Source organism: Dermacentor variabilis, chromosome 3, assembly GCF_050947875.1.
Source record: "Dermacentor variabilis isolate Ectoservices chromosome 3, ASM5094787v1, whole genome shotgun sequence".
NCBI lineage: Eukaryota > Metazoa > Arthropoda > Arachnida > Ixodida > Ixodidae > Dermacentor > Dermacentor variabilis.
In genome coordinates this window covers 57872255-57899768 of record NC_134570.1, presented here as the reverse complement: position 1 = coordinate 57899768, position 27514 = coordinate 57872255, and the positions used below count along the sequence as shown (strand labels likewise).

At 48.5% G+C, this 27514-nt stretch overlaps 1 protein-coding gene across 4 annotated transcripts in view; it reads right to left on the bottom strand.

Annotated features, from left to right (window-relative positions):
- Positions 1–27514, bottom strand: part of Rbp (RIMS binding protein) — a 456906-nt gene that overhangs the window by 52690 nt on the left and 376702 nt on the right. For all 4 annotated transcript variants that reach the window (XM_075685259.1, XM_075685260.1, XM_075685262.1 and 1 more), the window contains exons 16-21: positions 22298–22672; positions 19532–19806; positions 18677–18752; positions 16371–16505; positions 8259–8357; positions 7346–7554 (exon numbers count right to left, since the gene is read on the bottom strand). In XM_075685259.1, the coding sequence (XP_075541374.1) occupies positions 7346–7554; positions 8259–8357; positions 16371–16505; positions 18677–18752; positions 19532–19806; positions 22298–22672 (1169 nt within the window). The remainder of the gene's footprint in view (positions 1–7345; positions 7555–8258; positions 8358–16370; positions 16506–18676; positions 18753–19531; positions 19807–22297; positions 22673–27514) is intronic.

The following is a 27514-nucleotide window of genomic DNA, read 5'->3' as shown; positions in this document are numbered from 1 at the left end:
CCCGCAAAGAGGATAGCTCCCGCACCTCGTGGGCGTCCGGTTTCTTCGAGGATTGTAGCAGCAGAACTTAAGATGAAGCTTTAGCTCGGGCCCAACTCCGACGCGGCCTATTCAAATACATGCAAAACGCAAAAACGTTTTTATGAGGTAACCCCAGGACCGATCTTGATGAAATTTGTTGCATTTGAAAGAGAAAGTTAAATTCTAGTGACTGTTGGAAGCGGAATTTGGATTTAGGGCTTCAATTTTCTTAAAACGTTTTTCAAATATTTGACCGTTTGAAAAAAATAGAAGCACGAAGTTTACAAATTCATAGCTCTGCATCACGAACTGATATCGCGGTTCTGTAAACGGCATCCATTAGATCATTCAAAGCGGACAAATTCAATATGTCATTTTACATCTTACGTGAATGTGCTACGTTGGTTACAATGGTTTTGCGAAAGTTGTCTTTCCCTATGATTAAATTTTTTTTTATATTTATGTGTAACATATCAATTTTGTCCGCTTTAGATGTACTATTAGATGCAATTCACAGAATTGTATTATCATTTTTAGTGGTTGAGTTACGGAGTTGTAAACTTGATAGTTTCGTTTTTTGAAAATTTTCGATTTTTGCCAATTTTTAATATAAAATTGACGACCTAACTCAAAAATTCGAAACCAACAGTCACTAGATTTTAAGTTTGTCTTTTAAATGCAACAAACCTCGTCAAATTTGGTGCAGTGGTTGCCGAGAAAAACGAATTCTCCTTTTACATGTATTTAGATAGGAGCACTCGAGCTAAAGCTTCCTCTTAAGGAACACGGGCACCGAAAGAACGAATGGACGTGGACGCAACTGCTCGCGCAGATGCGGGAAACACGTAGAAACGCTCAGAGTGCTGGAGATCAATGTCAAGAATGGTGTTTAACTCCGTGTTCCTTAAGTTCTGCTGCTATATTCTTTAAAACTGATGGTAGCGCTAAAAGGGACGAACACACGGTGAAAAGACGACACGACGACGAGGGAACGAAGGGCGAGGAAAGCGTTTCCAGGTCGTCGTGTCTTCTTTTCATCGTGTGTTCGCCCTTTTTAGCGCTACCACCAAGTTAAAGAGTGCATGACCAACTAGCCCAGCACCAAGTCTTATTGAATCATATCTGCTGCTACAATCCTCGAAGAATGAACCGACTAGCTCAGTCAAACACCCGTTCGGTTTCGTCTAATAAAACCGCGCAACGCATGCAGATGCTCTAGCGTATACCGCTGGCGCGTGAGCAATTTGTCAGCGGAATCGAAATCACCGTCGGAGTTCATTAACTTACCGGCAAACTTTACCCCTAATAGGCTTCACCCTTGCAGGTAAGCTACGTCCTTACTCTTAAGCTTTACGGGTAGCATTGTAACCGACACGGAACGAAATAAAGACGCAATATGCGACGGACAAGATCGCTGACTTTCAACTGAAAAATTTTATTAGATAAATGCTTATGTATGTCACATGCTAACCGCACGAGTGACTGTAAAAGGAAGCGAAAGAGCAAAATGAAGAACATCAACGAACACGATTGGTATAGCGTGTACTGCGATAGCCGCGAGGAGGAGGAGGAGGAGGAGGAGGAGGAGGAAGGAATAACTTTATTGCGTGCCCTGCGAGTTGGTGGGGAGGACCAAAGGCCCCGTCTAGCTGACGGCCTAGGCGGGGCCTTTGACGGCCTTCGCGGGTCCTGGCGGCATCCTAGGCCCGCTGGACGGCCCGTATTTGATCCTGTAGGGTGGGGCTGAGCAGCGCGTCTTCCCAGCGCGTGCGAAGGCTGTTGCTAGAGGCCGCGTTCTCGTTATTGTTATATATTCCTCGGCATTACCATAATATATGCTCCAGAGTGGCTCTGAATTCACATGCGTTGCATTTGTCCGTTTGGTATATATCCGGATATATGATGTGCGAGAGCCCAGGACTCGGATACGTCCTAGTTTGTAGCTGCCGCCATGCAACAGACTGCTTTTTTTGTCAATTTTGCGTGAGGTCGCGGGAATATGCGCCTCTGTAACCTATAACGTTTCGTAATGTCATTATATGTTGTCATTCTGTCCTCCCACTCCCCCTCATTTACCGCACCGTCACCTCCGGAGGGTGCCGGTGCGTCACTTGCGACTGCGGCTCGGTCCGTAAGCCCTCGAGCCGCTTCGTGTGCCGCCTCGTTGTTGCCGTCCTCCGCGAGGGTGTGAGTGAGTGTCCATGTGATGTATATCTTTCTTTTGCAATCTTGACCTCCTGCAAGAATAATGCGTAGTGCCTCCGGGGCGATTCAGCCGTTGGCAAAGTTTCTTATTGCCGGCTGCGAGTCGCTGACTATCACGGTTGCGTTAGCTTCAGCTAGTGCGAGCGCTATGGCTACTTCTTCCGCTCTATCGTTACTTGTGGTGCGTATCGTCGCGTACGTCTTACACTGTTTCTCGCTATCGATTACGGCTGCCGTAAACCCCCTCTGCGACTGTATCGAGCCACGTCTACGAAGACTGCGTCCTTGTCGCTGCCGAATTGCTTCTGTATCTGCTTCGCTCTGTTCTCTCGTCTGTCCTTTTTGTGTTCTGGGTGCATGTTCTTTGGTATGGGGGTATTACCATTGTTTCCTTCGTCTCTCTCGGGATGTCCAGCTTGACACCATGCTGTGTGTGGTAACCTATGTCTAGTCTCTCTAGGATGTGTCCGCCTGCTCTAGTCTTAGAGAGGCGTTCATATTGTGCCGTACATTGCGCTTCAGTGAGCTCGTCTATCGTGTTATGCAGGCCTAATTGCAGCAACTTGTCCGTGCTGGTGCTAATCAGTAGCCCTATGAATATTTTGTATATTTTGCGAATGAGACATTCTAGCGCGAGGCGAAAAGAAAAATACGGCACCTTTTTCGTGGTAATCATAGATCTGAAGGCGCCGAATCACAGTCTCAAAGGTTTGTCGACGGCTGGATCCCACCTTTATACTGATTTTTTCTTACATCGAAAGCTGCCACAAGTTCTCTTGTTATCTGTTCTCGGTGGCGAAACAACACCTGCACTTCGTCGAACAATGGGCGACCCATTCTGTCCCGACGGTGTATTGCGAGAAACAGGCACCCCGACAAGCCTGCGAAACTGTGTATAGTGTGTAAAGCACTTGTACGAGGCGCTTGCATACCTGCCAACTCTCCCGATTTGTCCGGGAGGCTCCCGAATTCCAACTAATCCTTCCGATTGTACGGAAACGGCCATAGCTCTCCCGAAAAACTGCTCCAAGCCCCCCGGGAAAGATAGCAAAGAAAAAGGAAAACGCCTCATGCAGCACAACCTCACCTTAGATGTCGTTATGCGCTAGGTAGCAATCCGAAGACAGGTTTAAACCCAAGCTAACTCGTGCGTAGGCAATGTATGCCTAACCCAGCTCGCTTCGGATCAAGACATGCGTCGAGGAGTGCGCGTGAGGCAAAGGTCTAATATGTGCTGCATAATGAACGTTTCCTTTAAATCAGCTTCGTCGTTGTGTAGTGCCGTGATGCGGTGCAGCATACAAAGAGTGGAAAGGGGCCCTTGTCACGGGTCAAAGCATGTGTTCTTTACAGATACACGCGGGCACGCACCTTTTCTGGTCACAGTGCGAACATCGAGGCATCTGATAACTGTGCTGGTAGCCATTGGGAGCTGTTTCTGACGTTGCTATGACCCAGCAAAGAAAGAAAAAGAAAAACAAGAGAGAGAGAGAGAGAGAGTTTCTTTTTTTGTGCTTAACAAGCTCGTGCTTATTAAGAATATTTTGAAGGCCGCGCTGCGACATCTGCGAAACATAGCGCAAGGTGTACGGTTGTGCCGGCGTTCTTGATGGTGGGCACTGTGGGACAAGTTATGAACTTGCAAGGTTTGCGAGATTTCGTAATGCTTTGTTGTTTTTTGAAAATTACTTTTCTCAAGACCATCAAGTCCCGTTCGACGTTAGGAAGAGCAGGTCCTGGCCTCGGAACCTGGCCACGGAATCCGTGAGAAAAAACTTGTGCCGACAATCACCAAAACGAAGCTAAAGTATATGTTAAGTCAAGCTGAAGTGGAAGACTGCTGTTTTGGAGCCCCTTTTGTGTGAATGTTTGCTATCAGCGAGCAAAAGAAAGGAAGATCAACTTAGTTAATGGAAATTCGCGCCAAAGCTATGACACCGATTACTTTGGCTGTCACTGTCGGTGGCTTAGTGTAGTCAAGCTGAAGTCAACCCATGAACAAAACCGTAACAACACCGCTGTGTTAGAGGTTTAACAAAGGCATAGCCGGTAGCCCTTTAACTCACGTTGTGCCCCCTAGAGGCAGGAATGAAAAACAAAATTAATAGAACAACATGTTCACTCGGAGACATGAAAGTCAGAGACGAGAAAAATTTCGCGAAGTAGCGAGCTAGAATTAACTGAACAATGTGCAATAGATGGATCTTCCACTCTCCGGCAACGCAGGGTCAGCAATGGCCGGCACTTAGGAAATGAAATGTCTTTCTTTTCTTCTCAGCTAAGCCACAGTGTAAGTCGGGAGGTCAAACATGACATTTGCTCCATCTATATAGATCTTCGTCCAACAGACGAAGCCAGATATTGCCAAAGCTCCCTCTTCTTCTTCTAGACACCGTTGTCCGCTCTTTTCTCGTGTTTCGCTTTCCTCGCCGAGGCCGACACGGGACTTGTCGCTCCTCTGACGCGCGCCCGGCAATCAAAAACAGTGCGCCCGAACATCGCCTTACAGCCACCAAAGCCACCCACCGAAACGCTGAGCTAAATGGTGACAGATGGTAGCAGGTGGCCAACAGCGAGAGCAAAGGCAAACACATCTGAAGCGCGCAGCGCCCTCTAGGCAACACGTAGAAAGACAGATGTGATTACGGAGGTTCTACAAACGCGCGAGCACTGTTGCACTAGAGCGTGTGTCCGTATGAAGGCACCATATAATATATAGTAACTCTGAAGGAAAAGCTGAGCGAAAAAGAAAAAAGTGGCAAGAGCAAAGTCGCCTCCATGTTCCCACGATTCATTTTGTAACGCTAAACGCAGTTAAAACGTCGTGCAAAACAAGCATTAACACGCAGCACGTAGTACGTGTGGACAACGCGTAAAGTTGATTCCGCATATTTTTTCAGAAAGATCGGATTAAAATTAGGTTATGGGGCTCTTACGTGCAAAAAACCCCGATCTGATTGTGAGGCACGCCCTAGTGAGGGACTCCGGATTAATTTTGTCTACCTGGGGTTCTTTAATGTGTCCCTAAATCTGAGTACACGGGCGCTGACGTTGCTCGAGGAGGAAGCAGAGTGGTCGGAGGTGCAAAATGCGTTTGAAGAGATGGCAGAAAGGAAGTTCCGGCGTCGCTTTCGTTTCTCAAAATGATCAGTGCATTGACCAGCTCCCTCTGATGTGCCCAAACCCGGTGGCCCAGTCGAACATTGTGGTGCGACGACATGTTGTTGTTGTCTCTTGAAAAGCGCGCCACTGTTGCCGTCGTTTCTTTTTTTTTCTTTTTTGCTGTGCGCGACACCACCTAGCGACCGCGCAGAGAAACTAGCAGTTAGAAATTGTAGGAGTCATACGTATTACTATTCCAGAACGGCTTTAAGCTTGAAAAGAAAGCAATTGCATTTCTTTAAAAAATATTTATTCGTAAGAAGGCGAGAAACATTTCGTTTCGTAGTATATTGTCTGCAAGCAGACGAGAAACGACGCACGTAAACCTTCTGGGGAGTTTCCCGCTTGCCCGGCTGCCTGCTCTGTCCCTCCGGTTCTCACAAATTTTGCGGACTGCCCACTTCGTGACGTTGCAGCAACCAAAACAACGCCATTTCGAACAAACAGCTCCAATTGCGCGCCCCTGCTGGACTCACATTCACAAAGGAGTGCGTGCATCAGAGGGCAGCGCGTGATCCAGAACTTTCAGATTAAATGCGCTTCGTCAGCGTGATCGCCGAGATTAGGCAACACCCTCGGCGAGCTGAAAGATATATCTCGTAGGTGACGTGCTGAAATTTACGTCAAATCCGCTAAGCGTTATACATGCACGCGTCGTCTGCTCAAGGGCTATTTTAAAGGGCGGCTACAAAAAAAGATATAGACAATTATCAGCCCTGCGGCTTCGCCAACATTGCTCCAATAGCATATACTGTTCATTTACAACCGATTTAGCCAAAGTGAAGTTTCGCTGCAGTTGGCGTTTCAACAGGGGCGGTACTTTTAGCAAGCACATTCCCTAAGACACATATGCACGCTAGCTTTAACGCAGCTGAGCTTCGGAATGACCAATGCATCTCCCGCAGCCATTAAGGACAAGGTGGACTATCCGTAGCGCGCGTCTGATCTCGCACTGATCTTTAAAAAAAAATTCTTTATATGTTTTCGTCGATGCAAAAATATATCGTTGGAGGCCACGTACGAAGGTAGGGAACAGCAAGACTCAACAGAAGAAACCCCCAGAATAAATGAGTGACACGAAATTCCAAAGCGCAAACCGACGCACGTGATGCTCATTGTGCGAACCGCATCGAATGCGTACAGGAGTCAGGACACCGTGAACGTTTCACGTTCCCGCAATAAGGGAGTGATCGCAGCGCACAGGACTTGCGGCAGTGGCTCGTTGCGGTATTCAATCGACCGTAACGTTTTGCTCAAAAAGAAACGATCCAGGCTCGAACGCCTCTGCTCGTCCCTGCAGTTGAAGCGACCCGTACGTGTCGGCGAGTGGTTTCACATCGGAGATGACGGGGCCGTTTTCTGTGCCATTCGTCGATGCCTGTTTCGTTTCTTTTTGCGTTTCTTTTTTGCTTTATTTTTCTCGATCGCTTCACTCGCCGCGGCCTTTGTTATCATGATTAGATTGCAGTTTTATTGCCTTTGTCTTTTTTTTTTTCACTCGCGTTCGTACGGTTCCATTTGCACAATGGCAACGTTTACATCTACACGTACGCTCGAACTCATTGCAGGTGTTATTCGCCGTCCTGTCGACTATATTAGCTGTTGCTTCTTCCGTTTTTTTTTTTTTGTAAAGGCGGGAGTAACAGCGGTCCGCAGTCGCTAACACACACACACACACACACACACACACACACACACACACACACACACACACACACACACACACACACACACACACACACACACACACACACACACACACACACACACACACACACACACACACCGCTACTCGCACATTCTCCCCTCACTATAGCTGCAAACTCAACACTCGGCCCTTCCCGTGCACTCCTGTAGCCATCGAATACCGGAGGGACGCGACAAAGCTCAGCTGAACTCTTCGCAGCTGCCGCCGCGAAACAAAGACACGAATTGAAGTTGCAAATGTTCGAGTCACCTGTGCCGCGTCGACGCCCTCCAGGAGCGCCCTGGTACGGTGCCCGGATCGGACGGTGGCCTTGAGCACGCCGTCCACGTACACGTGGTAAGCCTCCAGGGAGCCCAGCACCACGTCGGGCGGGAGCCAGCCGATGAGCACGCTCTTGTTCAGCTGGCGCTCCAGCACCAGCCGCTGAGGAGGGGGCACCGGGAAGCCCGCAGAGCCGCCTGGGTGGACGACATGCCTCGTACTCCTGCTCTTCGATGCGGGGCTGAGGCCGGTCTCATGCCGTCGCCGCCAACGCATAAAGGATAACCTCACAAACGTGGTTAAAGGGTGGCTAAAGTGTGATTAACGTTGTGGCTGGGCCAGCTGGTGAGACGCGACGTGCGAAAGGGAATACTCGCACCGACCAGACTGTAACCAGGAGGATGCGACCAGGAAATCCACAACGTTCCATCGAAGCGGAACGTTCCGGTTTGCAGAACGTTCCGCTTCCATGGAACGTTGTGGATTTCCTGGCCGCATCCTCGTTGCCAGTACACTTAAGAAGAATAAATTCAACACAATATCCAGACGCGAGCTGCAAGCTCTGCAAACACGAACACGCAGACATGGCACACATCTTATGGAAGTGCACACAGATCAGATCAGTAAGTGTGGATGACAAGATAGAACCGGACCTTCTCGGGGAGCGATGGCTAAGCGCTCTTACTAGCTCAGAACTACACGACCAATTATGGTCCATCCAGCAGGCCCGGGCAGCGGTGGAAAGGCTATGCCTCACCGCACATAATGCCCGGGTGGTCTGAGCCCGGGCTGGCAACCTCGCAGGTCCTTTTTCCATTAAAGTTTTTCCCGTCCGTCCATCGAAGCGAAAGCTTCGCATTTGAGTATCGCGCGCAGTTTATCCCAATGGAGCCCTGCTTACCAGTGCCGTCGTTTTCTCGTTCGGTCTCGGAAAGCGCGTCTTCGTCCACTTCTTCGATATCTTCCAAATCGATGTAGTCATTCATTCGATGGAAGTCCTCTGCGAGAAACACGTGGCATTTTGTTACAACTGCGCTGAAGTCGCTGTGCAAGCTGCCTGCAGTCAACTAGATGTCTTCACCGAAGCACCTTATTAACGGCGCTTTATCGTATACGATGAGAGAGTAATTAAAAAGAAAGCGTTTTTCTAATAACGTTCCTCCTGTCTGGCCGAGATTACAGCCATTTCTTTAGTATGTGGAAGGTAATATCGGTGAAATGGAGTATCATTTGTGCTCAAACATGAGAAAAAAGGAGTACTTGGCACACAAGTAACCTCGCAAAAGAACGTTTTTAACTCCATAATGGCGTAGCGTAGTTTCACATTGAGGAAACTCAGAGCGATTCGTCCACCTTTGTTTCTGGCCATAGAGGGTACATTCCTAGAAAACAGAAACTACAATCACCGCAATGCGCGAAATAACAAAGTAGTTAGTTAAGTAAATAATTTACTAATTGGCCCACTGAGGTATACAAAATTCCAAACTCGCTCCAGCGCGCCAAAAGCGCCCCTACACAGGCTGTCCCACATAACATGAGCCAAGAATTTGAAAATGAAGGAGCGTCGAAAGCGAATTAAACCGCACGCATACTATTCGCAATAGCCCATAGTAACTGAGACAATTGTTTGTTTTCCCTATAACTCACCAATTAAATAAGTTTAATTACCAAACTTTTTAATTATTGGCTGAGGACCCCGAGTATGAAACGCAGATTTGTAGAGCACCTTCAGAAACCACCGATCGAGTTGTTTCCTTTACGACACGTCTCACGTAGTCCTTTTCTCCGGGTTGCGAATAATGCCCGCGAATATGAAAAAAGTCACGTGACGGAGCGCATGCGCAGTGGTATCGTGCTGCTGCTCTCAAGCGTGCGTTCGGTGAACAAGGTCGGCTCCTGTCGAATGACGGTGAAAATGCATGCTGCTGGCCGAGCGCTGCCGATGAGATAAAGAACGCCCTGACGCTTCCTCGTCGCCAGTCACGATGCAGCCGACCTTGTTCATCGAACGCACGCTTGGTAACATGGATTGGGCTTTTCTTTTGTTTAAGTCGGAGAAGGGCAGAGCAACATATAGTTTTGAAGAAATTCGGGAACATGGTTAAAAAGAAATGGGCCCCTAAAGTGCGCAAATATGCGCGCCTCAAAAGCATGGAAATGGAATCGAGGAAGAGCTAATGAAAGCTGGCAACCACGTCCAGGGAGATTGAAACTGAGAGTAGACAACCAGGAATCACGAAAGAAAATTGAGAGAAATTCAAAGAAATTCAAGGATTCTAAACTCCATATTAAAAATGTAGAAAAAGAAGTATTGCGGTTTTCAAGTGGTGACTACTCGATTCGATGAGCTAATCGAATAGCGACTAAGGACCGAATCGAATAGCTAAACATTCGAGGAGTTCTTCGATGGTTCCGAATATACACAGCCCCAAATTTAATGCTCTCTATAAAGGTACGCGGCCTGGAGGATGAGTTCACGAGAATCACAATAAACAAGTTCGAGGTAAAGAAAAAATTGAATTATGGGGTTTTATGTGCCAAAACCACTTTCTGATTATGAGTCACGCCGTAGTGGAGGACTCCGGAAATTTCGACCACCTGTTTTTTTTTTTTTTTTACGTGCACCTAAATCTAAGTACACGGGTGTTTTCGCATTTCGCCCCCATTCGCTTGAGGTAAAGGTCTGCATAGACGATGACGTGACATGATTGCAACTTGTACAAATGATATGCCACAAACGAAATTTTCCTGTAGTGTAAGCTTCTGATTTTGGACTCCTATCCAAATACATACGTGGTGTACCCGCGGCTGCGGCTTAGCGGCTATGGAGTTGCGATGCTAAGCACGAGGTCGCGGGATCGAATCCCGGCCGCGGCGGTCGTATTTCGATGCGGGCGAAATGTGCAACGGGAGCATGTTAAAGATCACCTGGTGGTCAAGATTAATCTGGAGTTCCCCACTACGACGTGTCTCATAATGAAATCGTGTTTTTGGCACGTAAAAAACGCAGCATTCATTCAGATACACGGGAAAGGAGAAAACTAACACGCGCAACATTCTATTAAAAAAAAAAGCGAGACAACAATAAAATAAAATTATGCGAGCCTCATGCACCGTGGGAATCGGTGTATGCAAAGCTTTTGTAGCGACCGTCCGTCATTTCATTCAGTGACCCCGCCGTGAGGGTCATTGCCCCCTGCTCGAACCGAAGCGGCTGTCCGACAGGGACACGACAAATGCCACTCGACAAACCTGCTTTTACTCTTGAATAAAGCCAGTCAGCTCTTCGTTCTCAACCTGTCGAAACGTGTATTACTTGCCTCCGCTAAACCGAGCTCCCAGCACTGGTAATATTTAGGCTAGGGGACGCAAGCGGCTTGCGTACGCGAGAACTAGGGGCGACGGTACTGCGCATGCGCAGACCCAGACGTAGGTGTCCGCGCATGCGCAGTTTCACGGCCCCTAGTTCTTGCGTACGCAAGCCGCTTGCGACCCCTGATCGAAAACTCTACACTTTCGTTAGCCAACAGGGCAAGTTGGCGCATTACAAGAGACGCGATGCCGATTTCAATACCGAACGCGTCCCTCTCTACCGCCGTGCTAGACGTTGCTGAGAAAGGTGAACTTCTATTCATCATTGACACGTCTTGAACCACAACAGACGGCGTCCTTGACGTGGGAGAAATGCGCCACAGCTCCTCAATACAATCATATACGGGCGGCGAATTTCGAATTTCGGCGACAAAATTCGCTTAGCGTCTCCTTGGCGTAACTTCTACCTTCAGTTTCAGCTTTCGCTTAAAACTCTTTAGGACTATCTGATTTCTGAATAAAACAACGTTGATGCGGAATCCGCGGCCGATGGACGCCACAGGAACCGTTAAAGTTAGCACAAATCGGTTTGCAAGTACAGGGCATCGAAATGTACATTGCCCATAGAATACGAGTACATCTCGAAAAATACATTCCAGATACTCCTCCAACCCATTCGCTCTAGGCTCATACAGATTCCAGCAACCGTGCGATTCGGTCTAGGCGAACCTGTGGTGAGACGGCAAGACGAAACGGAGCATCCTGACACGAGAGGCTCAGCGGACTTCGGCGACGAACGCGCCAAGCGCCCGTCAGGGCCAGGCGGAGGAGGAGAAACGCCACACTGCATCACCGCGAACAACAGCATTGCGTTGTGTTGTATGCGATTTTGTTTAGCGCTGTTTGTTCTGCGTCTTTATATGTGCGATGATGTTTGAAATAAATATTCAAGATGTAGCATTGGCAACGAGAATGGCGTACGGTTGTGCACCGCTAGACACCCGAGTATTCTGTAACTAACTGTGTTACGGCGTCGACGCTCTTGAAAAGCCATTTGAATGACTTGGAAATTCCGGGGTTTTACTTGCCAAAACACGATTATGCGGCACGCGCTTGAATGACGTGCTTTAATGCGCCGTTCAAAACGCTGGATGTGGTCACTGGATTGCGGGTTGTATACCGATGACGAATCATACTGACGACGGGATAAGAATACGAGTATACTGACGACGAGACAGGAACGGCACGCTCTTGAAGAAAAATGCGTAAACTCTCAAGGTGTGAACTGAGGCCCACTGCAGTGCACAACTTGCTCCAGCAAGCCCGCGCCTCTCGGGAAAACATTGCCGACGAGAATTCCGTAACTGTCGCTGTGGAGACCTCCCTTCTACATGAAGTGAGCCTCCGGTAACTTGGAGTGGTAGGCAGTGACAGTAATCCAGGGTGTCAAGAAGTTGTCATTTTCAAATTCCCTGACTTTCCCAGGTTTTCCCTGAGTGACACAGAACTTTATTTTATGTCAAGACAGGCGGGGGGGGGGGGACACCACGGCGTTCGACGCTGTCACTCTGAAGTACGCATTAAAAAAAATAAAAACAACTATTTTATCTAGTTTGAATAGTAAGGAGTAGCGTTTACTTAATTCAAAGTAGAAAACATAAGGGAGGGGATAGCAAAATGCACCACGAATAGCTTCGAAAAAACAAGATGATAAGGCTCATTACAAATCGAGTCGAACATATTCACATACGAATAAAAAGGAGATCCATACAGAAGCAAATATTTTCAAAAATGAGCTACTTCTATCAAGTGATAGCAAGATCATTGCTGTTAGGCCCAAACTTTGTCACAAGTGAGATTCTCTCTCAGCAGCTGGAAAGTAAACCTCAACTGTCCTCACATACTCTCAGCCCGCGCACAATGCCTCAGTGTTGCCGTTCAATGCTTTAAAGAGTTTATTTTGGCGACACCTGCATCTTGGCGTCAGCCAACGCTTCGCTTCTTTAGCTCCAGCTCCTTCAAAGAACAGGCGGCACGGTTCCTTTCCCGATAATTCCTCAATGCGACGGTCATTTCTGTTCTTTTCCTCGTTCAAAGGGCTCAAATCGTCACAGGCGCGTCCGAGAAAGCTCTGAAGGCCTGCCAGTACACTTATTAGGCATATCGGTGCTCGTACTGTGGCAGGAGACGGCGGGTGCACGGGTGTATAATTATGGAATGCGTACTTTGTCCCGTGACAATTGCCCTTTTCCACGCCTGTGCAGCTTCACCGTAATACATCACGTACGCTTCTCCGCGTAACACTACTGTGCTGAGGCGAAGCTGCCTTTCGAAAACCAGTATTATGCAACGCGTTATGCTTTCTAAGCTTCGAAGCCAATTGCGAGGATTACAGAGGCGGAGTAGGTGCCATTACTGGATGCGGCGAATTCTTTCAATGAAAAACACGGAACCGATCGACAAGAACCTTAACAGCGAAAGTCGAAGCAACTAGGCCTGGCGTTGCCGCGGTGGATACGGCTGCCAACGGATCTGCGTGCGAGAGCGCTGGTTCGAGGCGGCGAGATAATCAAAACGGCGGCAGTGGTGGATTTGATTAATGCCGTTTCGGACCTCCACTCACGGCAAAAAGTCAGGAAAACCGGACGGCGAAGGGTTCTTGCGTCTGAAATTACAGACGTTCTTATACATTAACTCTATGGGGCACGTGGTGGTGCCGCGAAATCGTCCGCATTATCGGGGACTTCCCAAAAATCAGGCTTCCGGCAAATCAGTCGTTAACTGTACACTGGCAACGCCTCCAGCCAACGACACCGCGTCAAAGAGAATTCGTTACGATTCTTCTCTTTTATTCGAGCCAGCAGTATGGCGACTTTCGTTCCCTTTCAATAAAATGACAGCTAATTACAGCGAGTTTTCCCTGAGCATATCCAGACTATTCAAAATGCCTGAGAATTCCCGGTTTTCCCGGTCGGTCGACACCCTGAACTGTAATCGTAAACCGGCTTCCACTAGGCGCTCTCTCGAGTGTCGAGTATTAGTTTGGAGTCTTAGTTTCTGCCACGCTCGTTCAGGCCACTCATCCAGTTGAAGGGGTGCTAGGAACGTTTTTTCGCTGCTTCCAGACAGACAGAGCAGTTTTTTTTCGCTGCCTTTCGTTCCTAGTATCACCGGGTGGGTATCCTTGATCGTTGAGTTTGTTTATTGGAACGTTACCACTGCGAGTTTATATGACCAAAAATATATTGCAAAATTCTGGGTGGACTAATTACCCTTTCTGCTAACGGCTTAACCTACAAACCTTCTCGAAACAAAGAAGGGAATATGCTCCATTATTAGTTTCGGTTTTGGTCTGATATGTCTAGGTGGAGCTGTTTGTCAACTTGCCCGGTGCGCCAGAACCTGACTACGTCACTGGGCAGAGCAGATGGCTGTACGTATACGATGTCACGTGATACCGTGTTTCCAAGCTAAAGTTAGCCTAGCTATTCAAAGAAGAAAAATATAGATTAAAAGAAAAATACGGTGCCAGAAACGATTACAAGACCTACGGTGTATGGTCTTCGGAAGTCTTGAGACCCAACACCGCAGGTCTTAAAATCGTAACTTGCACTGTGTTTCTTGAAAAAATAATATTATTCTTTGAACAGCTTGGCTAACGTTAGCTGGGATACCCTATAGGCGTGCTGTCCTGTGTTGAACAATGCCGGGCGCCTTCCCCATTAAAATATACGTAAAACGCAGAAATTCTTTTGTGGAACAGCCGCTGAATTAATCTGAACTAAATCTGTTGCAACTGAGAGAGGGAGATAAATTCATTGAATCTAGGAATCAGAATCAGGATTTAGCTTATAGAATTTTTTTTTTACAAAAGTTCCCTAAAAAGGTAAGCATAAAAAAATTGAATCACAAGTTTCCAAACTCCTAACGCTGCACCAAAAACAGATATCGCAGTTTTGTCAACTGCACCTGCTAAAGCTTCTAATGCGGACAAATTTAATATATGATTTCACAGTTTACGCAATATTTATACAATGTCTACGAGCGTTTTGCAGTAGTCCTACCCACAAATAAGCGGTAAATTTCATCGCATCAAGGTTGTCCGCGTAGATTAATTGTTGGGTGCGGCTTGCAATATCGTGATATGTTGTATTGCAATATTGTTGCACATTAAATATATATTTTTCAATTCTTCAATTTTAAACTAACAAAAGTATTAAGGCTTAAAAAAGAGCTTGCTTCCTGCGGTTAGTAGATATAAAGTTTTTAAGTGCAACAAACGTCATCAACATCAGTGCACCGGTTGCCGAGAAAAACGATTACTCCCATCTTATCTACGTATAGGTAGGCGTTCCCGTGCTAAGTTCGCATGGACTCACGGTATGCGGCACAAATGCAACGGTTTTTTGCTGCGGCGTTTTGAGCTTCATTAAGGAAGCATTGTCAGCGGATGTATATGCGGGAGCATCATGTACTTGATGTGTACAGCACACCCACAAAACACACATGACCGATGCGACATCTATAAGTAAACCGGGCGAGATGTCGTTCATTCTGTAGATGTCCTTTGTGCTCCACCTGCCGCGGTTGCTTAATGGCTATGGTGTAGGGCTGCTAAGTACGAGGTACCGGAATCGAATCCCGACCACGGCGGCCGCATTTTGATGGGGGCTAAATACGAAAACACCCGTGTACTTCGATTTAGGTGCACGTTAAAAAGCCTCAGATGGTCCAAATTATTCCGGAGTCCCCCACAACGGCATGCCTCATAATCAGACTGTGATTTTCGCACTTAAAACGCCATAATTTTTTTCCCTTTGTGCTCTCCCTCTCCACGCCACGTCTACTTGGCGGGACACCGCAGCCAAATCCGGACGAAGATGAAAAGAAGCTAGGTCCACACGGTATAGACCTGAGCCACTGCAACGCCATATCATTATCAGAGTTTCGTGAGAATATTTTAAGGATTGTACTACCCGCTGGATCGTCTCGGCTTAAAACGCATGTTAAATCTCTTGCGAGGACACAGATAGTTGGGGTAAATATCGGCCCAGTTTTGATAATATCTCCGGGGTGAGCACAGTTTTGATTACACAATCTCCGAGGTTGGCCCTCTATACTGTTGCGATGTCTCCGGGATTGATTAAGTTTACAGTCACACAACCTCTGGGATTAGCCAACTTTAGTCGGCAAACAAATCGACGGATAGGGACCGGATGGGAGGCATAAAGAGAAAGAAAGCGCCGTTTAAAGGAATACTTTGCGCCGGCTCTCGTTGCAGGATGCCAACACGGACAAAAGAAGACGCCCGTTATAAGACCGGGTTATGCAGAGCCGTAGCTGGGGCCTTCGCACATCTACTGACGCTGACCGTGGTCAAAAAAGCAGAAGACCGCAAGGAAGTACAACGCGAGAACGGATGCGTGCTCTTCGGAAACTCCAGGTAGAAGGTCGTACGGTAGCTCGAAAAGAAGCGTCCCGGAAAAGGAAACGAGGCGCGAGAAAGAAAATGTCTCGTAAAGTGCTGTTCCCAGTAAGTGAGTTATAAGGGAATCAAAGAATCATTGGAGTTGGCCAGTGTTTACCGTTTTTGTTAAACTTGGCACATGTTAGCCGGGACACTCTGAGCATGCCGGGGTGGAGGGGGGAAGGGGGGGGGAGGCGAAGCGATTGGCTTCGTGCTGCCAAAAAACAAACGCACCTGGGGGCAGCCTATGCTGCTCGTCCGATCCGGCCAGGTTGTCCAAGTCTGGCGCGTAGCTGACGCTAGCGCTGCTGTCGTCCGAGTCGCGGTTGCCGTACAGGATGGACGTCTGGAACTCAAGCAGGTCCTCGCCTGCAAATGACGAGCAAGGTTGGGGAGAGAGTAGGACGTTAACGAGGCGAAATCTGCGGTTTACTGCGCTGCGTTGGAGAAATGGAAAAAAAAGAAACACTAAGAAATGAAGAACCGGGAAAGGAAAGTATGAAGGAACTATCCGAACAGACGTGGTGAAAGGTCTGTAACGAGGATGACCGTCTGCCGCTCATTTCGTTGCTCAGCGACAGAATGGCATGCTGTCTAGCTCTTTTCCGTCACGTTGCGGCCCGTGACGTACTCCAAGATGCGGAGACAGCGCCTGCAGCGCCGCTACAATGTTGTCGTCTGTTGTTGCCGTCTGCCTTTGTGGCCCGCTGGCACTTTGTTTACGAATTGGTAGCTAACACCGCAGAAACTTTAAAGCCATTCCTGCCAACCTCGGCTAAAAGTAAATGTGGATTGCCGTGTGTTACTTCGTGAAGGCGCCATTTTGTTGTGAGGCGCTGCAATGCACGAGGGCCTCGTGTCGATTTTGACCCCTGTATGGCGTTGTTCAACGTGCATATATATATATATATATATATATATATATATGTGTGTGTGTGTGTGTGTGTGTGTGTTCGTTTCGTTTTTTTTCTTTCTTCCTTTTTTTTTAACGAAATGCCTAGTTTACTTTGTTTCTTGTTTTATTAACTCACTCAGCTATTTTTCTCTTAGGAATAAGACTAACGGGGCGAGCAGGAAAGGCAAATGGCTTCCGCAAAATATAACTTCGGCAACCACGCACCTTTTCGCCGTTACGATTGACCTCCTTACGGTAAAATGTCCGCTCCACTTCCTCTCCTTGACGCTTTCTTTGCGCAGCGTATTCGATTCGATACCTCGCGTTGTGGTCGTAACAGTGACAAGGTACGTAGTTTCAGCGGGAAGCAATGCCCTACTTCAAGCTTCCGTGTGACCCGCTTAAAGTGCCGTTGGTTTCTAAGCAGCTATTCATTGGTAAGCCCTCGGAGTTCATCAGCCTATTCGCTTTCTAGAATACGACACTTATCCGTCTATCTTAAGCTGAAATGTTGCACGTGATACACTGCACCGACTTGTACTTTAGGTGGCTCTGACTGTATACTTGCGCAGCCCCCTTTGATGTCCAGTGCAGATTTAACGTTCATAGAGATGTTATGCTTTAGAGTGAAACCATTTAAAGCTAAAAGAAAGCGCTGAGCGGCTTAGGAACGAAACTGAAGGCCCTGGGTTGTGCACAAAGTGCTCTTAGGAAACTGGCGGGCCGCTTACAGTGGGCGTCCCTGAGATTTATATTGAGTTCACAGTGCTCGCTTTCCAGCCCTCTGCGAATGGCAAATCTAACCTTTTCTTTAAAAGAGCTACTAAGCAAGATAAATTGATCACGAGGAGGGAAGAAGATGCATGGCCGTTGAAAAACGTTAATCTAAGGAAACATTGCGCTCTCCGTGAAGGGAGAAACAATATTTACTGTGTCTCGATACCCTCCTCGGTAATCGGGAACGGTCATCAAGCCTCTGCTGTTTTGAAGTCAGTAATCCTGTCAGTAAGGACAGCATAACGGCAGTTGAGCACGAAGTGATAGTCTTGTAGGTCGAACACACTAAGGCAGCAGCGCAGGAATGATAAAAGGATAGTAAAAAATGCAAATCTGACCCCACAACTAGCGCTCGTCGAGTCAACGCCGGTGGCGTCACTTTTCACGTGTCTGCGTCCTTTATCATTCCTGCGCCTCTGTCCTGGCACAACAGCAACGTTGCGTACGGACGACGAAGCGCCAAAGTTGGCTTTCGCGTAGACAGAGAACAAGTCAAAGATAAGCAGCAGTTCTATCAGATTGCTTTCGAGCAACTACCAGTCAAAAGGCGCATCAATTATATATATATACGAGCATACGAATACAGCGAAGCACCCGTTCCACAACTTCTGGCCACGAGGAATGAGCTGCTCAGCCATCGCGAACAGTAGTTGTGAACAGGTGCTCAGAAGAAATTCGCACGTCTGTTTCGTCGCGAAGCAGACAACAATCCGCAGTTCTTGAAGATCAGGACGAAAGCTAGCGACAAGATGAAACTCGGATAGAAGAAAAAAAAAACAAACGCGAATAATTTAGCAAATATGAAAAAGAAGACGTGTGCTAGCTGCTTACATGTTCTAGATAGCTTTCGTGTAAAACCATTTCTTACCAGTGAGCTTTTCGACAAAGTTGGAAGGCACCAGTCCCTTGCGGCCGTCGAGGAGTTCTCCATTGAAGAAACCATCCTGGAATGAACCACAGACTTCCTCTTAGAGCACAATATACTCGTGTTCAGACAGGTCTCTTAGAATAATTTTTTACATTGCTGACACCTCTGCTTCTTTCCGTTACTTCTTTCTTTCTTTTTGAAGGTTGTAGGGTCAGAGGGGCACATCAATGCAATCACTGCGTTACTCTGACGCCTATCAAGCAGGAAACGGAACGAGTTGAGGCTTGGCTTCGCCCTGACGAAGACACCCATTGTCGACACGTGGGTTCCGGATGCGTCTCTTGTTGGACCACCATTGAACGTATACACGTATAGAATTACAGACAGGACGAGCGAACAGAAAAACTTCTTCTTGCTAGGTTAGTTCGTGAAACACTGATCCCTCGAACTATCCGTTTCCCTGCAGACCTCTGTATCGTTTGTATTTATCGACCTATTTGTTAAACCTCAAGGGCACTATAGTGTGCATCGCATGAGGGATGGGAGCTGAAAGTGGCGGTACAGATGATTCATCTAGGGAGGCCAAGCAGGGACGGAGGCTTTGAACAGAGAGGCGTCAGCCGTAAGCGGCGATGTGAGTTGGGGACGTAGTACCGCTTCTTTGGCTGTGCGTACGAAGAAGGACCGCTGAAGTGTAGTTGTACGGAGCTCTTGGGAGAATAAAAGGCGTTGGTCTGACTGCGACTACAGGAAACGTGACGAGACTGTGTTCGCGCCTGTCGTCCCCGTGATAAATGTTTTTCTCAATTAATCCAACACGAAGTGCACCCTCGAGCTCGGAGATGCAGCGCTCACCTCGTCCATCTCTCCAAAGATGAGTATGTAATCGCCGGCGGAGAGGAACAGTTCGGCCTCGGGGTGCTCATTGGGCGACTGCTTGAGCGGGTCGTAGCTGTATCGGGCCACGTAGACGCGGCAGCGGCCCCGGCCCGGAAGGTCGAGGAACTCCACCGAGTCGACGCCCAGCGGGTCTTCCTCGACCTGCTGCTGCTGCTGGGCCGAGAGCTGCTGCTGCGGCGGCGTGGCCAACGGCTGCTGGTTGTGCTGCTGGCTCGAGGCCACGGCCAGCGCTGAGGAAAGAAGAAAGGACAACACTTGAGACTGCTCACGTGCGGGAGCGCGAAAGCAGTGGAGAGTCCTCTTGGCGAGACGTTTTCGAGTGGTGTTTTACAAGTACACTAAAGTTATTTACGCCGATTCGGTGTGTGTGTGTGTTTCCGTATATATGGGCCACAGACAGGCTCGTTTTACACACTCGTGACGCGGCATCGAGAATCCGTGGCAGTAGACACAGCAGACCGATTAAACCAGAAGAGCAAGTGACGCTTTAAACCGGAAATATGAGGAACAGGAACAGCAATACCCTGGCGTTTATTAAACGCAGGATCGCACAGTTTCGAGCAATGTCAGTGGCAAGAAATGTCCGTAGTGCGCTAGCAATCTGTTTAAGGAGAACTAGTGAGAGCCGCTCGGGTCATACTGAATGTCTTATCGGCATCATAACAGCGATAAAGACGCGAATGAAGAAATCTCGTTCGAAATAGATTTGTTTTACTTCTTTTACATTTTTTTTGTTTTAAACTGAGGTACGTGGTTCTCTGGCATTCCCCAGATTGGACGTATACCTCTGCCTCACAAGGTTCTACGCCTACATCTACAATTCTCTCTCCCTTCGTCGTGTAGAACCACCTTTTGTTTCCCTATCTCTCCTGCTCCGTCCTTCACATCTTGCCACAGCAACATTAGCTCTGCTTCTTTGACCTGAAGGCTGGTTCTTTAAGCTGTACCCTGTACCACTGTGCATGCCACCATCAGCGCTTCATGAGGCAGTGGTCCTCTTAGCACTCACAATTCGTTGATGTCTTTGTGGCGTAAGTGATTGGAACGTCAATCATGTAAATCGATTGATTTCAGGTTCTACACCGGCTAAGAGGGCCAACTTCTTTTCAAACATATTTACCTAATTCTGTACGGCGACAAGGCAAAGGTCGCTGTCAAGGAGCTACTACGACAACTCGCGGCAACGCTCCACGGCGACTCCGCAAAGGAAGAAGGACATTCGCAAGAACATGTCTTTGCAAGAAGCATCAACCGTCGCTCTACACACAGGTTGCATTCCGTTTTAATGCGCGCGGAAATTATGAGTGTCAAATTGGGAAAAAGCGTATGTGAAGTGTGGGAAACCGGTGAAGTAGCAAATATATATAACTGACGGTGGTCTGCTGCGCACTACAGTCACTTGCACTTCGCTCATCGAAGACGCAGGGCGTGTGTCGAGTGAGCTGCTGAACAACCCTTTGCCATTTGGCGAAAGCTGTTTAAATCATGGATCTGGTATAGCAAAAAGGTGCGACGTAATGCTAATGCATTTCTCTCGCATTTACCGATAGATCGCCACTCACTTTTTCGAAGCGGGCGCGGCGAAATTATGGATGACCACGTGAACTACAAAAGCCCTCGTCTTCAAGAGCATTGGATATAAAGGACAGGGCGGTTGCGAGGTGGTCTCACCTGACTACACGCCTTTGTAGTTAGTTTAACGAGCAATATCGCAATACGAGCGTGCAACGAGCAATATGGCAACGAGCAATACACTTACACGACATAAGGTTCGCAGCTTCAACGGTCATATAAATTCCGGTAAACATTCGCTTACTAATTAAATTAGCAAGCACGTGCCACGCGTTCACAAGCAAACATGAAAAAAATCTCGCTCGATGACCGTCAACACTCGCTGTCACAATGCTGGCGCGATGAAGAGCGCAGACAGAGGAGAGCGAGCGCCACAGCGGCCTCTCCCTCCAACGTGTCTCCGAGACTCGCGATTTCGCGACCTCCCGCACAAAGTGCACGCGATGACAGCGTACATGCAGCCACCTGCCATCTCGGCTCGCCCAAACTTTGCCCCCCGCCGGAGAGTTCTCCAAGTTAGGGCGCGGGCGGCGCAGGCGCATGGTGAGGCTAGAGAAGGAGACGGTGCGCACTCGCCGGGCCTGCCCGCTGCCTCCGCTCGCGCTTTATCACGTGACCTCCAACATTGGGCGCGCATCGAGCCGCCGTGTGTCTCGGCTCACCCTCGCACGCTTCCCTGCACCCACAGCATACGGCGTGGGAGAACCGATAGGGTCATATTGCACTTGGACTTTATGCGGAACTTCACGGCGACGGCGAAAATGCTTCCGGAGTGTCAATATAATTGCTATTGCAAATAAAGAGGAGGACCGTCCATCCACCTACCAGTTTATTTATTCGTCCAACTATCTGACCAAGGCAGGGCGTGGTTTTGCCATCCTCGTACTGCACCTCTGAGATTCGATCACGTGAGGTGTGCAAAGGTAACTGCCGGCTCTGGACTGAAAAGATATCCCGGATGCACTGGACTTTTTCGTTCTGTATTGCCCACTCGCTAACAGCTGCGTGTTCTACCCTTCTCGCGCACGCACCACTGCCCTGCTCCTCCCTATTGCCTTCACTAAAGCGCGAGGGGCCCTCACGATTTGACAGGAATACGCGTTCGGGCACTATACTCTAAACCACTGGAAACACAAGACGCGCGCTCACCTTGTGCCGTCTGCGCGTCGATGTGAAGCCGTGGCGTAGGTGTGACGGGCGGCTGGCTTTGCTGCTGTTGCAGCAGATGCTGTAGCTGAAGCTGCTGTTGCTGCAGTTGCTGCTGCTGCTGCTGGATGGCCGTGGAGACGGCCGCCGAGTGGACGATGCCATTGGGCGGCAGCGACGGCAGCGTCAGGCTGTTGCTGGCGTTGCGCTGCGCCAGGCTGCTGCGCGATGCTGCTACGGGCGCCAGCGACGAGGCGGTGGTCACGTGGCCGACGCTGCCGCCGCCGCTCAGGCTCAGGGTGCTGCTCAGGGACGTGCTCAGCGCCGCCGACGTGGACGGCCCGCAGAGCCTAGCCGGAAGCAAGCCGCACGACGATCCTGGGTGCAGCAACGTCGCCCGCGTTACCCAAATTGCCTCAAAAGACAATCAGCTTACACAATGATAGATTCGCTCGCTCGCTCGCTCGCTCGCTCACTCACTCACTCACTCACTCACTCACTCACTCACTCACTCACTCACTCACTCACTCACTCATTAATTCATTCATTCAATCAATTAATTCCATTTTTCAAATTACGTTGCAGCTGATCAATATAGATCAAAGAATGCGTGCCCTAAACATTAAACTTTGTCGAAGTCAGTTGATCGAAGGTTACACTTAAATATAGTTAGATAACATCAATCAATTAATCAATCAGCCAATCAATATCGTAAAGGGTGTCCAGCGTGGACATTTCGTGAGCATGTGATAACCGAAGGGCGTTTCGGAACTGGTATGATTGAATACTTGGACGTGCTGTACATCTCGGAGGCAGTGCCACCATGTGGTCGAAAGCCAGAGCCTCTGCGCCACCGCAGCGGATACTGTGACTCGACAAATGTTCCACATAACTGTTGCTGCGGTAGTGCTATCCTTGTTACCTGACGCGCTGCTTTGTCTACGGACATTATGCATTCAGATATTTATTTACGTATGTTTCCGACACGGTTAATCAAGAGCAACAGCGCGACTGCGATAATAATTCTACTATATATACCGTGTTACGTCTCAACACGACCAAGGGCCTTAATTAGACGATTACCACGAGGCAACCCCACCCCTTCATCAGCGAATATCCCGAAGTCGACGCAGCGTTGACACCGACGGTTAACGGTTGACCAGGTAGCCTGAGCTAATGATCAAAAAGGGCCTCGGATTCCCAGATTGTTGCACGCTTGCTAAACATGCTGAGGCATATTTAGCACAATCGGAGGTGGAGTGCGGCGGAACGATGCGACATCGTGGGTGGGATATTGCGACTGATTGCGACGGTATTAAAAGCGGATACCTTTTGCGCAGAGGGGCTGACGTGTCCTGAAGTGAACTCGGAGGTTCAATATGCTCCTGCACGGAGTGGGCTTCCGTTCCTGAAGCCAGTGTAACTGATGTAAAATAAACCCCTTTTCCTTCCTTCTTACTACTGGACGCGCTCATCGATGGGCTTGGTGGATTCCTGGCCCAAACGTCACCTCGAGCCGCAACAACCGTGCGTGCGTGCGTGTGCGTGCGTGTATGTGTGCGCGTGTGCGCGTGTGTGTGTGGGGGGAGGGGGGCCGTTCGTGTATACTGTACGCTGCAGCCCAAGGTAACATCTCGGTTCAACGTAGGTATCTACGAGCTGTACGACTTCCCGGCCTCGTATCGGCTATACGGCGGCACGGTAACGCTATTAGCACGTGTACAGATGTCGTCGAACTGCAGCTCTGTGTTGACGTTTCTAGCGAGCAGCGACAACACAAAGAAAAAGAGCCGCGGAGAAACAAGCTCGGACGCAGCTGGTATGCGACACGTGTAAGACGGGACTCGGTCCAATTTCTGCCAAGTGTGGGGACGAACGACAAACACTTCTCAGAAACGGAGAAGAGAGAGAGAGAGAGAAAAGCACGGATGGCCTAAAGGGTCTCGCAAGCTACCATCGACCGGCAGACAGCGCGTCACACTGTCTCACTAAAACGGTGCAGCGTCGCAGAAGCTGTAGCACGCTTTACGGAACGAGCTGCAACAGGAGGCTCGCTTCTCAGAGCCAGGTTGCGGGCTCGCATCCCGTGCTACGGCGGCCGCATTTCGGTGCGCTGGGAGTGCAGATCCGGCGTGTGAGTGTACTTAAATAGAACATACTTCATTTAGAAGAAAACCCCGAGGTCTACCCTATTTGTGAAGCTCTGCTTTTCTAATCGGTAAAACTAAGGGCAAAAAAGAAATGCTACAGGGGTGAAGGGTGATAACGACACTGAAGAAGACGGCGGCAACGTAAGTTGTGCGCAGTAGGAGTGAATACTCGCCATAAAGTCTAGTGCCACGCCCATTTTTGCGCCCTAATAAACATACAACAATTTTCAAAGTCCTGACAAAGTATAATTCGAAGTTCAAAGTTGACCAGTTCAATTTTCAAAGTCCTGATTCTAGCTACGGTGGCGGTGTTGCTGCTGCTTTGGGCGTTGTTAGCCCGGCAGTCAATGCCGACAACTGCTCCGCTCGCTCGTCTCCCACTGTCTAAAACTCAAAATGCGCTACCACTTTGTCTACGATCCCGACCTAACACTTACAGATAGCTCCAAGGAGGCAAAATCGTCCCAGGAGGTCACTATTAGGAGCGTTCAACGAGCGAAGTTCTTCTAATCGAGTCGAGCACAAATACTATTAGCGAATCAGGGAATTCCTGTTTCAAAATAAAATAGTTTTTCATCTTCCAACGGCCAAGGCAGTCAGAAAAGCCAAAATGGGAAATATTTGCTTCCTCGCTGGTTGTAGGTTTGCTGAAACACTGTAGTTTTCCCCATCTCTGCATCGTTCTCCCGATACACCAAACAGAGTACCGTAGGAGGGTGCTCACACAGATGGGGGCAGCCGAGCATGGAACGGAAAAAAAAAAGAAAGGCGAGCCCACGCGTGAGAGAGCAGAGCAAACAGCGACGTCGCGTCGGAGCCTTGCCCTTAAACGCGCGCCTAATGCACGCATACGCGAAATCCTCGACGACCGAGTCAAGGCCGACCACGTGCAGTGGATGATCGAATGACGATGGGAAGAAAGGGGGAGGGAGAGGGGGAGGCGAGAAGTTCGATAGCAGTCGCTGCTGCCTGGTTTGTAGACTAAACTGCCGGATGTCTGGCACGTGCCGCCTTTGAAAAGATAGATAAAAGGCGTCGACGCGACAACAGGACCTAATCAAAGCGGCGAACAATTTTGGGAAAGGCCAACGATTTTTACTGACTTTTCATTCTCGCGATAACGACAGCGCTGTCGGAAGTTGCGCTGCCGGTCTCTTTGAGTTTGTGCTTCGTTGCTGCTGCTGTCGCAGACGCAAACGAAAAAAAAATAAGAAAAGGAAAACAGGGTGCGGCGTGTAAGCGTCGTGAATAAAAAATATTAGTTATATTATGAGGTGTTACGCGTCAAAATCACTGTTTGATTGTGCGGCAGGCCTTCGTGAGGGATTCCGGATAAATGTTGGCCATCTGGGGTTCTTTAACGTGCACCCAATGCACGAAACACGGTCATTTTTTTGTGCACTTCACCCCCATCGAAGTACGGCCGCCGCAACCGGGACTCGTACCGCAACCGGGATTCGTTCCCGCGACCTCCGGCTTAGTAGCGCAACGCCATAGCCACTACGCCACTACGCTGGGTCCGTTGCGATTAGGGAGAGTGAAAAAACAGGCTGTCAAATGAACGACAACAAAAGATACCCCGTTCACTAGGGTTCATCACTTCTGTTTTGCAATGAAAAAACACAAAGCATTGATTTTCGGCGTTTACCTTGTGGCCCTGCGCCCAGTTGTACGTTTCTTCCCCGGCTAACTCCGGAGCGACAAAATAACAGTGCAGACCAATTCGAACCTGTTCCAAGCTCACTCGCATAACGGAATAATATTTACAAGCAAACAGCACACATTTATTTTGTACGGGAACTCGACGCTGCTGCAAAGCTCCGCTTAAAGATTGCACCTGTTTTTCTTCAGGCCGAACGCGGTCACAAAAGAATTATTTGCAGCTCGGACATCAACGCTGAAATCTATGCAAAACGAAGCTTTATATAGGGAGAGAGAAGAGTATCTGAAGGAAACGCAGACCGTCCTCAAGCCTGGTGCTGTACTCACGGATAAAGATAAAAAAGTAGGAAAATAGGAAACTGAGTTGTAACGATGAGGGCAGGCAGTATGAATGCAATTGTTTACACGTTCGTGTTCGAAGGGGCCGTTCACAGCCTCGAATCTAGGCCGCTGTTAACGAAATATTTTAAGAGAGCTTCGATGACTCGCTTCATTGATATGTCTGGTCAATGACCCAGTAACGCATTTTTCACTAAAGCGGAGCTAACGAAGAGATCACTGCTTGCCGCTCACAGTCACACTGGGGTCCCGAAACAAAGCATATGTGGTTCACTGTCTCAGTTACTTTGCACCCACCACAGTCTGATGAGTGCGCGTGTCGGACGCGATCCAAACATTGCCGCGTTAGCGCAACGCCTAGCCTGTCCGCTGACGCAATACGCTTAAAACGGTACTAATGATGCTGTCACATTTAAAATTACGGGAAGACGTTGCGTATACACAAATGTGGCAGCATAATTGAGTCACAAGCGTAGGCAACGCATGAATGAGAAGCTCCAGAAAGGTGGCCGACCTGAACCGAAAACCGTTGTTTTTTTTCTTCTTTCTGTTTGGCTCCGCAACGAAAAAAAAAGTCGTAACATTCTGGTTCAGTTTCGGTTTGAGAAAAGATGAGGCCCTTTCTTGTTCTCGCGGTTTTTGATTTTTGTTTCAGCTTCGGTGCGATACCTTGCCAGAAATAAAGAAAAAAATATATCGTCTTAATGTCTTGACATCGCTCTCATGCGATTCGATTTTGAACAAGGCATGGTTTGTCATCGCTGTAACGTTTCCATGTAACTTTATTTCCCCCACTCTTCTCGGGTAGAAGTAATGACAGCTGTTCCGCAAATGTAGTGCCCCCAAAGCCGACTTGACTTTTCCCGTAAAAAAATTGTCAGGTCATTCGTCTTATCCATTTGTCGACATCGTTTTATTTGTCTAACAGGGAACGCTGAACAGTCTAACCAATCGGTAAAGCATCGCTCACTCAATAACTCTCTTGGCTCACTTTCTATCGTTCACACAGTCGAACCACACTCTCTCACTCTTCCTTGCTAACTCCTCTTTCACACTCAATAAATCATTC